The 11,766-nt window shown below is 35.3% G+C and overlaps 1 protein-coding gene across 1 annotated transcript in view; it reads left to right on the top strand.

Annotated features, from left to right (window-relative positions):
- The window catches only part of LOC108749644 (ryanodine receptor), a 43,302-nt gene that overhangs the window by 11,154 nt on the left and 20,382 nt on the right, over nucleotides 1-11,766 (top strand). The window contains exons 3-22 of the mRNA XM_018488462.1: nucleotides 390-494; nucleotides 574-672; nucleotides 1,563-1,577; nucleotides 2,390-2,467; nucleotides 2,550-2,625; nucleotides 2,886-2,998; nucleotides 3,079-3,278; nucleotides 3,422-3,604; nucleotides 3,700-3,871; nucleotides 3,996-4,165; nucleotides 4,323-4,447; nucleotides 4,551-4,921; nucleotides 5,045-5,376; nucleotides 5,819-6,927; nucleotides 7,288-7,496; nucleotides 7,982-8,081; nucleotides 10,278-10,476; nucleotides 10,559-10,932; nucleotides 11,279-11,501; nucleotides 11,585-11,609. Coding sequence (XP_018343964.1) covers nucleotides 390-494; nucleotides 574-672; nucleotides 1,563-1,577; nucleotides 2,390-2,467; nucleotides 2,550-2,625; nucleotides 2,886-2,998; nucleotides 3,079-3,278; nucleotides 3,422-3,604; nucleotides 3,700-3,871; nucleotides 3,996-4,165; nucleotides 4,323-4,447; nucleotides 4,551-4,921; nucleotides 5,045-5,376; nucleotides 5,819-6,927; nucleotides 7,288-7,496; nucleotides 7,982-8,081; nucleotides 10,278-10,476; nucleotides 10,559-10,932; nucleotides 11,279-11,501; nucleotides 11,585-11,609 — 4,278 coding nt within the window. The remainder of the gene's footprint in view (nucleotides 1-389; nucleotides 495-573; nucleotides 673-1,562; nucleotides 1,578-2,389; nucleotides 2,468-2,549; nucleotides 2,626-2,885; nucleotides 2,999-3,078; nucleotides 3,279-3,421; nucleotides 3,605-3,699; nucleotides 3,872-3,995; nucleotides 4,166-4,322; nucleotides 4,448-4,550; nucleotides 4,922-5,044; nucleotides 5,377-5,818; nucleotides 6,928-7,287; nucleotides 7,497-7,981; nucleotides 8,082-10,277; nucleotides 10,477-10,558; nucleotides 10,933-11,278; nucleotides 11,502-11,584; nucleotides 11,610-11,766) is intronic.

The raw sequence follows: 11,766 nt of genomic DNA, 5'->3' as shown, positions 1-11,766 counted from the left end.
GAAGATCTACTTGAACAATAAATTATCTTTTGAGAAATTTCATAAAATTATTCTAAAATTGATGTTTTAATGCTCATCAATGCCATTCTGGGGGTATGACGACTTTTTTCCAATGTTTTTTCCATATTGCCTATAATATTTTTATTAATAAAGATATATATAACATTTGTTAGATATAATTATATTTCTTAATGCCATATGACGTTTGGATTGAAAAGAATTTCGTAATATGTTTATTTTTATAAAAATTATAAACAATAAATTGAATTGTACGCTATACTCAAGTATGTCGTAACGTGACATAGAGATGAAATTCGCTTTCCTTAAAAAATAAAGTAGATTATTGTTATGCAGAGCACACATCTAAAGATATCATCTAAAATTTACAGGAGGATATGGTATGCCTGTCCTGTACCGCAACAGGAGAGAGGGTCTGTCTGGCAGCCGAGGGTTTTGGTAATCGACATTGTTTTCTCGAAAATATTGCAGATAAGGTAAAAGCGAATGCGAATTTCGTAAATAATGTCTCCCTCATCTCATCTTTGGGTACACTTAATCTTTCTTCTCTTCCAGAACATACCGCCGGACTTGTCGCAATGCGTGTTCGTGATAGAGCAGGCCCTCTCGGTGAGGGCCCTGCAGGAATTGGTTACCGCTGCCGGCTCCGAGACGGTAACGTATAAATTATCTGCTTAATATCGTACACTCGTATGACTTTAGCTTTGCTAACGAAACTCGTAGATCCAGGAAATAGTAGTAGATTCTACTCGTGCCATCAATGAAACAGCGACTCCTTCATTTCAAGGGAGGTGAATAATTCGAACACGCGACTACGAATGACGAGGCTCATACAGCCGAGCTTGACTCATACGATCCGCTAATTGTAGTTTACGCGAACAGTATGATCACCCGCGTTTCGCGATTAGAAGCTCTTTATATTCCAAATTAATGGTCAAACATTAGGCTGTTACACGCGCTCGACCTGCATAGGAGTAGGCCATAAAACCCGCCCCCTTTTGCCAGTCTCTGTGTAAAAAGTCCCGGAACAACACACAGGTCTAAAAGATGTTTAAGAAAGAAGAAACGCTGAATGGTATCCGAAAAGATTGGGATGTCTTCTAGTGTAACATCTTTACAACGTCTGTTAGATCTTTAGGTTTGCTCACTTTTTCCGCCGAATAATTTCCGAAAGATTCCTTATACGGAATAGCTTCTCTTCAATGCAACTGCAAGCAACCCCCCTCCCCCGCCGCACCCCTTATCCGAATGATTGTGGCATGTGTCCATAGTCGTGTAAAAAGATTTCACATCAATTTCATCAATTTCATGTTTTATCATTCTCTGTTGATAGTTCCTATCTGTGATGTTGTCACTCAAAACATGTCAGCATTGTAGAAAGAATAGAACATCATCTAAAAATTTAATCGAGATTCATTATCATAAATAATCGCGAAATGTTATTTTATTTCCCTTTTTCTTTTTCTGTGCCTTTTTCTTTACAACAAATTTAAATTCGACTCTTGACGAACGAGATTCATTATTTTTTATGTTTTTCTTTGCAGCAACAAGACAGTTTAGTAAGTATAATTTTCGTACCGTCTGCGGGGCGCCGTAACGTGCTCTTGGGTAAAATAATCATTTGTTTGTGTGTTAGAACATCGTAATGTCCGATCGAGTTTGGGTGAAGATAGAAGTGTAGATAAGTACGTTCATTTCATGGCAAAGGCTTCAGCCAAATTTCGAAATACGATAGTCCATATTCATGTCTCTATTTAACGCCACTTAAATGTGATTCCACATTGCATTACGTTGCATTTATACAACGTAAAGATACAGATTTATAAATTAAATAGTAATAATTTTTTAAATCTAATTTACATGGTTTTTAAGATAAATAGGTGTATTGTTTTAATTTTTGACATTTACATAATAGAATTTCATAGAATTATTTAATATAGAATTTTAATAATAATTTACTTTTTACAGAATTATGTAATAATATTTAATTTCTCCTAAATTTTTTTTTCACCAAATACCGAGATGTTATTTCACCCATCGATCAATTAAGCTATCATGTCTGAGAACTACAGTTTAACATTAATATAACGAATATATTAGGATTAATAACAGCAACCGCTTTCTTTCGTTTGACTGCATAATGTCGTATTAACATCTACATTCGAAAACGCGTTTAGTGCTGTGTCTTCAATTTACACCTCGTAAGCTTCATAGCCTGACCAGCACTTATGGCCTTCTCTTATCAGTACGCTTGTAGAAGTTGTCTAAGAAACTGTTATTTTGCGAACTATTAAAATCTCGTACGATATATGGAGAGAAACATTAGCATGAGGGGTTGCAAGGGCTTTGACCAATCCTTTGATGCTTCCAGGGAAAGGGCACCGGGTCAGGGCACAGGACCTTGTTATATGGTAACGCCATATTATTGCGACATCTAAACAGCGACATGGTAAATTACTCTTCTTTATAATAACGCTGTTATGCCACATTAATTTTTCATGGTTACGTAAATCTATGATCGTATACTGCAGTACCTGGCGTGTCTATCCACGAGTTCGTCGAACGATAAGCTAGCCTTTGACGTCGGTCTACAGGAACATTCTCATGGTCGGTGCAGCGCAATTACACTTCAACTCTCAACAAATTCTTTTATCGAAGTTAACGTTATTTCTCTCTATTCCGGCATTAGCCGAATATATCGCTTTAAACATTCATGAATAATTACTTCTTAAATGAAATTATAACTTTTGACAGAATTGAAACAAAATTGAAGTTTAAAGTTGCATGTAAAGCTGGTAAACTTTTGACGGGTCGAGAAGTATGAATCTCGTGATCGTTCGAAATTTCTTAAAATTTTATTCTCGAAGGTGAGGCATGTTGGTGGACTGTGCATCCCGCCTCCAAGCAGAGATCCGAGGGTGAGAAGGTACGTGTAGGTGACGATCTTATTCTGGTATCTGTTGCGACCGAACGATATTTGGTAAGTTTGACAAAAAGATTATAATATTTCAAAGGATTTCTTGTGGAATAGAAAAAGAATTCATATCTCTCGCGTTTCAGCACACGACGAAAGAAAATGACCTATCAGTGGTGAACGCATCTTTTCACGTGACGCATTGGTCGGTACAGCCATATGGAACCGGTATCAGTAGGATGAAGTACGTCGGTTATGTCTTCGGCGGTGATGTGTTGAGGTTCTTCCACGGAGGCGACGAGTGCTTGACGATACCGTCGACATGGAGTCCAGCACCCAGTCAAAAGTAAGCTCTTTTAGAGGGATAAAATAATCTCTTTTATAATTACAAGAGTAGCGTAAAATTATAAAAAAAATTATCGTTATTTTGAAAATAGGACAGAGGATAGAAATAATCGTTTTACAGATATTTTCTTCGTGGTTTTACAGCCTCGTAATCTACGAGGGCGGTAGCGTGATGAGCCAAGCGAGGTCGTTATGGAGACTAGAGCTCGCCAGAACAAAATGGGCGGGCGGCTTCATCAACTGGCTACATCCCATGCGGATCAGGCACTTGACAACTGGACGTTATCTTGGTGTGAAGGAGAACAACGAGCTCTATCTGGTCGATAGGTTAATATTTATTTTTAGAAAAGTTCAAGGGTCACGGCGATTCTTAGAGGATCACGATAATGTTTCCGAAATTCCGGATTTTTTTTTTTTCCAAGGAACGAGGCGACAACTGAAACCTCAACGTTCTGGCTGCGGCAAGAGAAGGATGATCAAAAGATTGTTCTTGAGGACAAGGATCTGGAGGTCATCGGAATGCCGATTATAAAGTATGGTGATTCTACCGTGATTATGCAACATGCCACCACGTGCCTCTGGGTGTCCTATAAAGTAAATAAAAAAATTAATTTTTCCAAATTTCTTCTAAAACTAAATTTCAAAAATAATGAAATAATTACTTGTAATAAAAGTTACAATAGTAATTCTCACGAGACTTATCGCGACATTGTTTTAGTCATACGAAACAAAAAAGAAAGGCGTCGGAAAAGTTGAAGAGAAACAGGCAGTACTCCATGAAGAGGGTAAGATGGACGATGGTTTGGATTTTTCCAGATCACAGGAAGAAGAATCTCGCACTGCTCGCGTCATCAGAAAGTGCAGTAGCTTGTTTACTCAATTCATCACGTAAGTTTTTGTAGTTAAAATATTTTTAAAATGTAAAAAGAGATAAAAGAAAATTATGTACTATACATAGAAGTATGAAAGACAGATAAAAAATATCAGATATCAAGTAGAGAGAAAATGGGATAGGAGTTTACTAAAAATATCGAATACGTTTTAGAGGCCTAGAAACATTGCAAGTGGATAGAAGAGCGTCCATGTTTTTTCAAAAATTGAATCTTAATGAAATGGTAATGTGTCTTGAAGACTTGATCAATTACTTTGCTCAACCCGAGGACGACATGGGTAAGAAGATTACATAATACTCTTATATAACATTTTTAGATCTTTATTTCTTTCTTAGTATTCTCTCTCTTCAGATTACTTTGCTAACAATAGATTCTTTCAGAACACGAAGAGAAACAGAATAAGTTCCGAGCTCTCAGAAATCGTCAGGATTTGTTCCAAGAGGAGGGTATATTAAATCTGATCCTCGAAGCTATTGACAAGATTAACGTGATTACTTCGCAAGGATTTCTCGTCGCTCTTTCCGGTGACGAGAGCGGTCAGGCTTGGGATCAGATATCCGGGTATCTCTATCAACTACTGGCAGCCATTATCAAAGGAAATCACACCAACTGCGCACAGTTCGCCAATAGTAATCGTCTGAATTGGCTGTTTAGCCGATTGGGCTCGCAGGCTTCCAGTGAGGGAACTGGAATGTTGGATGTACTTCATTGTGTTTTGATTGATTCGCCAGAGGCTTTAAATATGATGAGGGTAAATTGCTTTTGCAATATAGATTAGCTATTTGGCAAACAATAATATTCTCACGAATAAAGCTTTTATAGAGTAAGTTAAATCTAATAAAAATTTATATAAAATGAAATCTAATTTTTTCAGGATGAGCATATAAAAGTAATTATTTCTCTACTGGAGAAACACGGTAGAGATCCGAAAGTTCTGGACGTCTTATGTTCGCTATGCGTCGGTAATGGTGTCGCGGTACGCTCTTCACAAAATAACATTTGTGATTTTCTGCTGCCTGGAAAAAATTTGCTCCTCCAAACGCAGCTGGTGGATCATGTGGCAAGCGTTAGACCGAATATATTTGTCGGCAGAGTTGAGGGCTCGGCTCTTTATCAAAAGTGGTATTTCGAGGTGACAGTGGATCACATTGAACAGACGACTCACATGATGCCGCACTTGCGAATTGGATGGGCGAACACCGCTGGGTAAATTAAGTTAGATTAAGTCTTTAGATTAAGTATTTTAAGTCTTCATTTACAATGTAAAAATGTAAAGTACATGAAATGAAAGAACGGTTTTGCTAAAGTATCTAAAAATTTAACTATAGATCTGAAAATAATTTTGTTGAAATCATCAAAATGATTATGTAAGATATATTCAAACTGGTAATTAAAATGTTAACATTTTTTACAGCCTTACTTATCATGCTTGAGTTTTCTACGTAATTATTAGTTCAACAAAAGTATTTTCACATCTATATCTATCTAAATTTTTAGATACTTCAGCGAAACCATTCTTTTCGTGTATTTTGGCTATAATTTCTTAAAGTAGTAGTTATATATCTTTGGTATTTATTATATATAATTAAGTTTTAAGTTTCGTATTAAGAAGTTTAATAAAGTTTAAAAAATTTTTCCTCACACACAGTTATATGCCGTATCCCGGTGGTGGTGAAAAGTGGGGTGGAAACGGCGTAGGTGATGATTTGTATTCATTCGGATTCGATGGCGCTTATTTATGGACCGGCGGTAGAAAGACACAAGTAGTTCAAAGTGCCATCGAGCCTTACATACGAAAAAGCGACGTGATCGGTTGCGCTTTGGATCTAACGGTGCCGGTGATAACGTTTACTTTCAATGGCACTCACATTATGGGCTCTTTTCGGAACTTTAATCTAGATGGCATGTTCTTCCCTGCTATCAGTTGCTCGTCTAAACTCTCCTGCAGATTTTTGTTGGGTGGTGATCACGGTCGACTAAAGTTTCAATCACCAGAAGAGTTTTCGCCGCTGGTGGAGAGCCTGCTGCCGCAACAAATTCTGTCACTAGATCCATGTTTCTATTTTGGTAACATGAATAAGGTGGTTCTGGCGGGTCCGTGGCTGGTCGAGGACGACACTGCCTTCGTTCCAGCTCCGGTAGATACTTCCATGGTCAACCTGCCTGCCTATGTCGAGCAGATTAGAGATAAACTGGCGGAAAACATCCACGAGATGTGGGCGATGAATAAAATCGAAGCCGGTTGGATCTACGGCGAGGTCAGGGATGATCTCAGAAAGATACATCCCTGTATAGTACAATTCGAGCGACTACCAGCCGCGGAAAAACGCTATGATACTCAATTGGCTGTGCAGACCCTGAAGACCATTTTGGCACTGGGATATTACATCACCATGGATAAGCCCCCATCTAGAATAAAAACTTTGAGGCTGCCAAATGAACCATTTTTGCAAAGTAGTGGATATAAACCAGCACCTCTTGATTTATCTGCGATCACGTTGACTCCCAAAATGGAGGAGCTCGTAGATCAATTAGCAGAGAACACGCATAATCTTTGGGCAAAGGAAAGAATCAGTCAAGGATGGACATACGGATTGAACGAAGATTCGGAAATGAGGAGAAGTCCCCACTTGGTACCGTATCCGAAAGTCGATGAAGCTATCAAAAAAGCCAATCGAGATACAGCCAGCGAAACCGTCAGGACTCTATTGGTTTACGGATACATGCTCGATCCACCCACTGGAGAACAGCATGAGGGTGAGAATTTTAATCCTAGTTAAATATACTCGTTTATTTAAAAAAACAAATCAAGTTTATTTCATCAAAGATAACTGTATTTTTTTTCAAGTATTTACGAAACATATATATATGTATATAAAACATTACTGCTATTAATTTAATATTAATTACAATTTGTAATAATTAATTACAAATAAAAATTATTATCGTTCTCCTAAGTCCTAAATTTTAATTTGTATTTGATTGTTCGTAAAACTTTAATCGTGTGCATTAAATTCAAATAGCGATTATCTTTTAGAGTTTTTAGAGTCATATTTTTTTAAGATTTTGATTTTAAGATTATACGTATATAATGTATTTACTTTCTAATATTTCTAGCATTACTTTTGGAGGCAAGCAGATTACGACAATTATCCTTCAGGACTTATAGGGTTGAGAAACATTATGCAGTCAGCAACGGAAAATGGTATTTCGAGTTCGAAGTTCTTACAGCTGGGCCTATGCGAGTCGGTTTTGCGAAAGCTGATTGCATGCCAGGAAGTATGCTAGGCAGTGATGAAAGTACTTGGGCATTTGATGGTTATAACGTAAGTATCGATATAATTTCTCTTTTCATAATTTAACATTTAAAATTAGAACGACAATATTCATTGAAATTTGATGAAACAATTTTTCCAATCGTTAGAATGATAATTTGGCATCTTTATAAAATATTAGATTTTTATTTCGAATTAAGTGTAATAAATAAATAAAATGAATAAATTAAATAAAAATATCTTTGTGTAAATTAAATTCAAATTTGCTTCATCTTTTATTAGAAAACTATGCAATATTTTCCGTAATTTTAAATATATTGTAGCCATGAAAGGTGAGAATTTTATATAGACTTTAAAGTTCTTTTTTTTTACTAATTTAAAGTTTGTTTTTAATTTATTTTTACAACAATATTAATCAAGGAAGTTGCGTGCAATTACGGAAATTCTTATTAGAGTGCAAATATTAATTGTAAGCGCTATGTGGCTTTTATTGCGATCTCTGAAATATGAATAATCCATAAGAACATGAATGCCAGGTGACTAAAGTGCACGCTGGCACCCACGAGTCATTTGGTCACAAATATCAAGTGGGCGACATAGTTGGATGTTTCATTGACGTGGCAGACCGAACGATCAGTAAGAGTCCCATTTTCCAAATTAGCCGATCTTAGAGGCCCCACTATACGTATACACATCTTTTCTTTTCCTGAGTTTTCTCGTCACTACTATTGTCTTTGTCTCGCTCTATATGTTTCTTTTCATGTTGACTTTGGTTTTATATCTTACATCCTTGTCCCAAGACAAATAAAATCGCTGGTAATATTTCATTCGGCGAAGTGTGGCTTGATCTTTATCGATATCGAGGGAGGAAAAATCGCGTAATTTCCTCGAGGTATCTTACTTAACTGTATACTGTGCCGAATCTTTAATATCGCACGAGTATAAACGACATCGAGAGCGATATTAATAGCGATAGAGAAGATAAATGTGTACAAGGTGTTTAAGACCGCGGACAAAAATAGAGCGGTTGGATTACCGGTCTGTCCTGATCTTCACGAGCAAAAGTAACCTTGAACTGGTGAACCATTCTGTTTTAAAGGAGGAAAAAGTATACTCGGGCACGGCCGAAACGTTCGGCAAACAATGGCAGGTCGGAGACGTTGTCGGTGTTTTCCTGGATCTAATTGACCGAACGATTAGTAAGACGGAATTTTTAAGCGACCGCTTTAGCTGCCATATCTCAAGCTATACATATATGATTTAATCTCTGGTGATAGATTACTGGATACAGACATTGCGATTTTTAACACGAACTGTTTTGCTCTGCATAGTTATTCGCGTTAGATAGTTCTTTAACATAATATTAGATCTCTATACAATATTAGATCTTTAATATTAACCGAGTAGATATTATGCAAATTGTATTGAAAACAAAAATATAACAGTGCAAAAAATTGAATAAATAATCATTATAAAATTAAAATAATATTTAATTTGCAGAACACAATATAATTTTAGAATCGTTTGATATTTAAATAGATATTTATTAGGCAAAATTTTTGCGCCATGCACTTCGAGGAAAAGTCATTTCATTAATGCTTTCTTGATGAAAAGAAACTCCGTTGTGACGGTTGCTTAAACAATTGGAGAAACCATTTTCACACAAAATTATTTCATCTTGTTATTTTAACACACTTCTTTATGGGGTTAACCACAAAACCAGAAGCAAGTCCTGGTTTCTATCATCATTAATAATACCGCATTCTCTGCGACGAAAATCATAACCTGCCCAATGTCTTCTCCGGTATCCAGTACTCTACTCAGTGTTTATACTGTCAGCGACAACAGTGCTTCTATAATTCATACCTACTAATCACTAACACTAGGGTGACCCCAGATATTATATATATCGATCATATCACGTTCATTCTGAAACAGTAATCTCTGAATATACAATTGTTTTACAAACACAAAAACACACGATAAAAACTGACTTTTCAAAAATGTCACAGTCTCTTTGTCTTTTTAAACTATTTATATTTCTCTAAATATGATATTTTCTAAACTATTAATTACAAACTATTGCCAAATACTGCACGTGAACGTGTATGGGTTAAACTATTGAATAAAAAATATTGAAGAAGATCTCTCTCTCATTGTCCTGTTTATGAACTGTTAAACTCTTTATTTTTTTATCTCTATATATATTTACATTTTGTTATTTTTTATTGTAAGAGTTATTACTTAGTGCATCTCTCTCGTCTGTGTATGATAATATTGCACATATTTGATTTTTAGTACATCACTTTCAAATAACACCGCTTGCATGCGTATTTTGTTTGATTTTGTGTTAATGGGTCGTATGAGTAAAGATAAAATAAGTGCTTTAGCTTTGAATTTTGAAATATTTTAATATTTTTATCCAAATATCTAAAATAATGGATGAAAGCAAATGCTTTTCATACGGCCTTTAACACCTGCTTTGCTGTAATTTGTATTTACAAAGTGTTTCAAGCTGTTAAGAGAATCTTATTAAAATTAGTACGATTATCTTTTTATACAAATCGTAAGAACTTGCGTTTTATATGTGTCATAACATTCGATATTTACGAATTGTAATAATTATTTATCGCCTAATTAGATTTCTGTTTTTTTCTAATAAGCCGAAACAAATGTTTGACAGTTAAAATTATTGAGTAAAAGATATATTACTTGGTAATCATTATTGTTACTTTTATTTTGTACAACTTTCTGAATTATATTGTTCGTTTCGACTTTTCATAATGCTCAATGTAAGTATATCACAATACAAATCTGCGAATTACGTTATAGGTTTCTCCTTAAATGGAGAACTGCTAATGGATGCGCTCGGCGGTGAAACTTCTTTCGCCGATGTGCAAGGCGACTCTTTCGTGCCTGCGTTTACCCTTGGCGTTGGGCAAAAGGCAAGACTAACATTCGGCCAAGATGTAAACACTCTGAAATTTTTTACTACTTGTGGTTTGCAGGAGGGCTATGAACCGTTCTGTGTGTAAGTAACTTTGATTTCTTTATTAAAATGGAATACAGTAAGTGACAGAAAAAAAATTAATGTCGTTTATTAATTTTCTCAGGAACATGAATCGTCTAGTCACGTATTGGTACACGAAAGATCAGCCCATTTTTGAAAACACCGACGACATGGCCGACACGCGAATCGATGTGGCTAGGATACCAGCTGGTTCCGACACACCGCCGTGTATGAAAATCTCTCACAACACGTTTGAAACTATGGAGAAGGCTAATTGGGAATTTCTACGATTATCATTACCTGTGATTTGCCAATCTAGTTTCATAACGGAGGGTGAGAAGTTGCGCAGGTGGCAGGAGATCAAAACGCGACAGAATAGACTTCTAGCCGAGCAAATTGAGCAAGGACAGCAGACAGCACCGTCGGGTCATTTAGAACAGATTATGAAATCCGGTTTCAGTATGAGCGATATCAAAGGTAATTACGTAGAAACCATTAATTAATTTAAAAATATGATTTGTGATTTATATTTGTACATAACATATAAAAAGTGTTTAATTAAAATAAAAATAGTTTGTGGCTTCAAAAATAAATCAAATCTAAGTAACTGTATATATTTGACTTATATTTGAGAAATCTTTTTAAATTTATTTAATTGTAATTAAAAAAAAATTTTAGATAAATTAATCGATAAAAAGATTGACTGGTTTTTAAATAAAACTATTCAATCTAGTAATAATGTTACAATATCTAATAATGTTACAGTAATGATATACCGGTTATAATATTATGCAACAAATTTAATACAAATATTACTGAATAGGACTGCAAAGAAATTATTCGGAAGATGCGGCTGAGGCAGACGAGATGATGAAAGAATCGCCGCTTCCTATGCAAAGAGGTAAACCTGCCAGACCACCCAGGAAAGGTTCATTTTATGGATCACGTTTAGATAATGCGATCAGTGATGCTGAAATGAATGGATATGGCGAGATGAATGGTGACATAAAGGACGAGAAAAAGAAACGCGGTCGCTCACCTTTTCGGTAAGCATAAATTATATTAATAACTATTGTCTGTAGCGAATATTGTAAAAAACAAATTGATTTCGATACTTTGACTTTGTTAGCAAGCTTAGCAAAGAAATGGAGGATGCACCGTAAGTTTTTTAAGTTTTTTTTCCAACGCTATTATGAAATATAATCATTAATATTTTTATTTCAATGTTCTATATCTCAGTAATTAATTGAACATTGATTTTATATTATTTTGTTAAAATTTTATTTTTTTATTTTTAATAAATTATTTAAT

This window comes from Trachymyrmex septentrionalis, unplaced genomic scaffold, assembly GCF_001594115.1.
Source record: "Trachymyrmex septentrionalis isolate Tsep2-gDNA-1 unplaced genomic scaffold, Tsep1.0 scaffold31, whole genome shotgun sequence".
NCBI classification, from domain to species: domain Eukaryota; kingdom Metazoa; phylum Arthropoda; class Insecta; order Hymenoptera; family Formicidae; genus Trachymyrmex; species Trachymyrmex septentrionalis.
This window is presented reverse-complemented; position numbering and strand designations above follow the sequence as displayed.